Source organism: Elephantulus edwardii, unplaced genomic scaffold (genome assembly GCF_000299155.1).
Source record: "Elephantulus edwardii isolate Elephantulus edwardi_28Jun2011 unplaced genomic scaffold, EleEdw1.0 scaffold00038, whole genome shotgun sequence".
Taxonomy (NCBI): domain Eukaryota; kingdom Metazoa; phylum Chordata; class Mammalia; order Macroscelidea; family Macroscelididae; genus Elephantulus; species Elephantulus edwardii.
Genome location: NW_006399788.1, coordinates 19,267,077 through 19,273,076, shown reverse-complemented (window position 1 = coordinate 19,273,076; position 6,000 = coordinate 19,267,077). Strand labels below are relative to the sequence as shown.

General features: G+C 40.1%; 1 protein-coding gene across 1 annotated transcript in view; it reads left to right on the top strand.

Annotated features, from left to right (window-relative positions):
- Positions 1-2,862: 2,862 nt before the first annotated feature.
- LOC102858174 (serine protease 55-like) overlaps positions 2,863-6,000 on the top strand; it is a 35,133-nt gene continuing 31,995 nt past the window's right edge. The window contains exon 1 of the mRNA XM_006884933.1: positions 2,863-2,887. Within this exon, the coding sequence (XP_006884995.1) occupies positions 2,863-2,887 (25 nt within the window). The remainder of the gene's footprint in view (positions 2,888-6,000) is intronic.

Below are 6,000 nucleotides of genomic sequence, written 5' to 3'. Positions count from 1 at the left end.
TTTGTGTAAAAACTATACATAGAAAAAGTGGCTATTTTGAGAACAGAACAAGGGAATACTGCATGGTTTAAAATTAGGAAAAGTGTGCATCAAGGTTGTATCTTTTCTCCATACCTATTTAACATATGTGCTGAGTAAATTATTTAAGAAGCTAAACTCTGGGGGGGAAAGTATGGCATCAGGATTGGAGAAACATTCATCAAGAAACTGTGGCTAACTGAGGATAATGGGAATCCCAGAACACTTGATTGTGCTTACACAAACCCTATACTTGGACTAGAAGGCTATGTCAGAACAGAGCAAGGAAACACTACACAGTTCAAAATTGATAAGGCTATATGCCAGGGTTGTGTCCTATCTCCATACCTTTTCAATCTGTATGCGGAGCAGATCATCTGGGAGGCTGGGCTCTATGAGAAGGAATGTGGCAACAGGATTGGAGGAAGACTCATCAACAACCTGTGTTATGTAGATGACACAACCCTGCTTGTTGAAACTGAGGAGAACCTGAAGCGCTTGCTGCAGAAGGTCAAGGACTGTAACCTTCAATATGGATTAAAGCTCAGCTTTAAGAAATTAAAGATTCTCACCACTGGACTGATTGGCAGCATCATGATAAACGGTGAAGAGATTGAGATTGTTAACAGCTTCAGTTTGCTTGACTCCACAATCAAACTCTTGGTTCCAGCAGCAAGGAGATCAAATGACTATTTTGGGAATGTCTGCTATCAGAGACCTCTCCAGAGTACTGAAGAGCAACAATGCCAGTCTGGAGACTAAGGTGTACCTGATCCAGGCCATGAACTTCACAATTATGTGTTATGCATCAGAAAGCTGGACAATGACTAGGAATGATAGAAAGAGAATTGATTCCTTTGAGCTGTGGTACTGGAGAAGGGTATTGAATATATATACCATGGACTGCTAGGAAAACAAACAAATTCATCCTACAGAGAGTGATATCAGGTTGCTCCTTGTAGTCAAGGCTTCTGAAGCTTCGTCTGACATACTTTGGGAATGTTGCAAGAAAGGACCAGTCTTTGGGGAGGGACATCATGCTTGGGAAGGTGGAGGGACAACACAAGAGAGAAAGATCCTTGATGAGATGGATTGACTTGGTAACTGGGGTAATGAGGGTAGGTGTGTCAAAGACAATAAAGTTGGCTCAGGATAAAGCAGAGTTCAGAGCTGTTGTACGTAGGGTCTCTATGAGTCTCAAACAACTCAATAGCACAGAACAACAATAACAACAGCCTTCAAAATGGATTAAATCTCAACATCAAGGAAAAAATCCTTAACATTGGACCAATAGACAACATTATGACAAACAGAGGAAAAAACGAAGTTATCAATAATTCCATTTTACTTGGATTCAAAACCAACACCCATGGTAACAACCATTAAGAAATCAAAAAAGACACATTCCATTGGGAAATTGTTGTCAAGGACCTCTCCAAAGTGCTAAAGAACAATGATCTCAGCAATGGAATACTATATAGCACTCAGGAGCAATGATATTGAAAAATACTGCATAACTTTGGGGAGACTAGACAGCATTTTGCTGAGTGAACTAACTCAATTTCATAAGGACAAATACTGCATAAGACCAATGTTGGTAAAAATAGAAGGATAACTAGTAAAACATGTAGGGGGACCCAAAGGGAGAAAAGATGGGAGCAGAGGGGTGGAAATGGGTAGGAGAAAAACCACAGGGTTGCATAATTTGGTGAGTGGAGAGAGGTGATGAAATGGGAAAGATCCAGCAGGGGCCTGAAAAGACAGAGTAATGATGGGCATAGTCCAATGGTGATTAGTTTTATAAAATACAATGCATGTAACAGGAAAGCAAGTAATATATGTTGGAGAGGATGTAGCAAGATAAGAGGATAAGAGCTCTTATACATTGTTGGTGGGATTGTACAATGGTACAAACACTCTGGAAGGCAGTTTGGCACTTCCTCAAAAAGCTGAACATAGAAATTTCATATGGCCCAGCTATTCCTTTTGCTTGGAATATACCCCAAGAAGACTGAGAGCTGAGGCCCAAATAGAGACTTGTACACCAGTGTTCATAGCAGCATTATTTACCATTGCAAGAACATGGAAATAGCCCAGATATCCAACCACAATCGAATGGATTGAGAAATTATGGTACATTCGCACAATGGAATACCATACAACACACAGGAACAATGATTTTGTAATTACCTAACTTGGGAGGGTCTGGAGAGCATTATGTTGAGTGAACTAACTCAGACCCTCAAGGACAAATATGATAAAAAACCATTATTGTAGAATGAGTATGAGGATCCAAGGGGGGAGGGAGAGGTGGAAGCAGAGGGGTGAGAATGTGGGAGGGGAAGTAATCATGAGGTTGCACAATTTGACGGGTTTGGGGTGAGGGAAATGGGAAGAATCTGGTGTGATGGACAATATATTCAAGTTTTGTAAATAAACTGGAATAAAAATAATATAAAACAGAATGTATATGAATGATTGTATGAAACACAAAGTAAATGAAATATATAAAATGCAATGTATACCAATGAAATTTACTGTAAAGATATTATTATATGAAAATCAATAAAAATATAATGCATGGAATGATTATATGAAACAATATGAAGAATAGTATGAAACATAATGTAAGTAAACCAACATAAAATAAAAATTTTAAAAAAAGAAAAAACACAAAGGTGCACTTGATCCAAGCTATGCATTTTCATTTGCTTGCTATGCATCTGAAAGTTAAACAATAAGAATGACAGAAGAATCAATTGATTTGAATTGTGGTATCGGAGAAAGCAATCCGTGATACTTTCATATAATGTAGAGTAATAACAGAAGTGTCCCAGTACGGGGATGGGAAAGTACTTGGCCCAGAACGGTACTTTGCCAAGCTTTCCTGCTTCCTCTCTGTCTCGGCCTCCCCCTTGGAGAGAGAAATGACCAAACAAGGAGCTGAAAAGAGCTGACTGTTAAGAACAGAAGCCCTTTTCCTTCACTTGTGTGTATATGTAAATGTGCATAGCTACTCTTTCACTCTGTGCTTCAATTCAAAGCTTTGTCATGACTATCCTCATGCATACTCTTTTTCCTCTGAGCCGGCAGACAGATGCTCAACTAATTATGGATACATGTTTCTGGGTATAGTGTTATTCATTCAAAGACGAGGCCTCACCATCAAAACTCAAGATCAGACAGATCAAATTTTGTATCAAGGAATAGAGAAGCCAAGGAAACCAATGTAAGAAGTACATGGAAGAGCATTAAGCTAAAATATCTGGTTCTCCTGTGAGTTGTTATTCTCAGTAGTAACTAGCTAATTAGTGAGTTGACTAACAAACTTTCATTCTCCTTTTTGATCCTAATTCTCAGCACTTACTGGATGGAAGGGAGAGGAAGAGCCTGGCTGCCATGGCCAACCCCCTCTGTGAGATCAACTCTGGTCACTGGTAGAGAAGTCCACATACCGAAATGTTTACTCCTGACTTGTGGTATCAGCAGCAAAACTGGTAACAGGAGCATGGTCTTTGATGTTATTCATGGGACCCGTAGAGGTGTTATGGAGGCTGGACTGGAGGAAAGGACAGTGAGATAGCCATCCTTCTTATACCCAAATGTGAACGATGTCACAATGGGCTATGGATAGACAACTTAGACTGAGGTCATACAAGCCAATTTCCCTTGCATTTTGTTTCTAAGATGGGTCCATATAGTAAGTCTTTCTTATCAGAATTTCCCTTCTCACTGATCTGAATATGATCTCTTCTCAAGGAGTGGCCTGTGGGCACCGTGCTTCTGGCTCCTGTCACATTCCACCTTGTGTTTTCTTTTCTTAAACTCAACTGTCTCCTCTTTCAAGGAGTCTTTCTGGCTTTCTCCAATCTCCCTCTTATCTTGCTCACTCCCCAGAAAGAATTTCTATGGAAGTATGTAATTCACCTTGTCCTGGGTCAAAAGTGGTATGTAATTGCCTATTAATAGAGTTGGGTCATGTCATGTTAGCTGCTTACCTAAAAGTTGACAGTTTTAATCCAGTTGACAGCCCTGTGGAGTAAGTCTATACTCTGTGACTCACAGGGTCTCCACGAGTTAGAATGGAGTTGATGATTAATGGATGTCATTCAAAAGAGAGGTTTTTTTTCTTTTTCTTAACTGCTGGCCTTATTCCTCTATGGATTAATTTGTACAGATTAAATTTTTTTGCAGAAAAAAATTACCCTGGTTAATTTTGGTAGTTGAAAACAAAATGTTCACACTGGTGTTGGCTGCTGGCACTGATGTTTCAGCTCATAGTGACCCTCATCAGGTTTCTGAGGCTGTAAATCTGAATGACAGGGAATGGTTCATATTAAAGCCTTGGGACTACTGGTAGATTCATATCACTGGAGACATGTTTGAGTTAGCAGTATAACTTGCTACAACTATGTCATCAGAGCACCTTAGATCAGGCAAAGGGTGGAAGTTATACACCACATGAGGATCACCAAGAAACTGAGGAATAGATCTGGAAAAGAGACAAAGACCTTTCCAAAAAGCCAACCCAATTAAACCAGAGTGAATTTGGATGGCTACAGGAAGTTCTGGTGGCCTAGTGGGTAAGGAGTTGTGCTGTCAATCCAAAGGCAGTGGTTCGAATCTACCGATTTCACCACTGGAGAAGGATGGGCATGTTCTTCACGTGCTCTATACAGCCTTTGAAGATGCACTGGAGGGTTAGTTATAAATTGATTCTGCTTCAATAGCAATTGGTTTAATTGAGTTGAATCTCCTAAACAGTAAAAGATTTAATCCTTGTTTGTTAAAGCCACCCGTTTGTGATCTTTGTTACAGAAGCAGGAGGAAACCAAGGTAGAGAGTGGTGAGAGAAAGAGGCAGTGAGAGCAGAGGGGGAAGCAGCTTGAATATGAGAAGCTGGTTCTCTGAGGACAGAGAGGTGTCTGAGACTGCCACCAGGGCCTTTTTGAAGGATTTTACAAGAAATAGGATGAATCGCCAGACTGAAACTGAATGAAGTTCCACTGTGTCCACTAATACTATAGTGAGTGCTTATTTTTATTGTTTGTTCTGGTCAGTAATTAATGAAACACTGTGAAGGAATTTACTTTTATGTTTGAAATCCTGAAAACTTGTAGGAGAAGCTAAAGACACCAGGGCTTGAGAAGCCGGAAGCTCTAATAGTTCTCTAACATTGAGGCACATTTTGAAGTCCAAATACAAGTGCCTATCTGAAATTTTTCTAACTCTTGACACATAAATAAAGAATATTAATGTACATCTATAACTTGCTTTGCTACTCTCTTCCCTCCCCCCTTCTTTTCCCCTCTAGTTTTTATGGGCTTTAGAGCCAATGACATAGTGTTCCATCTCATCTACACCAGTAATTGCTAGTAGGTGCTGTCAAGTGGGCTTTGACTTAGAGTAATTGTCCGTATAGCAAACTATTGCCCAGTCCAGCACCATCTTCGTAATAGGAGGTGTGGCTAAGTCCACTGTTGCAGCCACTGTGTCAGTCTATCTTGTCCAGAGTCGTCTTATTTTTTGCTGAGTTTCTACTTTTACCAGGAATGATATTATTCTCCAGGGTCTTGTCCCTCCTGATAACGTGTCCAAAATAAATGGAACAAAGTCTTGACATTCTCATTTCTTAGGAGCGTTCTCACTGTCATGCCTCTAAGCAGATATATTTACTGTTATATCAGCCCATGCTATATTTAATATCTAATAGAGCTCTGTTGGCCTAGTGGGTAGAAAGTTATGCTACCAAGCCAAAGGTGGGTGCTATTAATCTGCGGCCCTCAGCCTGGTTTTAATTGTTTTTGGTCAAACATTCTTCTAGGTCATATAGCCCTGGTCTGTTGTGGCTGCTGTGAAGCCGAACACTGTGACACTGATGTGTCAAATGTGATAATGGTTACCTGTGGCACACAGTGTTTGGTGGAGCTCTTTGATTAAAACAAGCTTGGGAGCAGGAGTGGCATCCATTTCCATAATTGC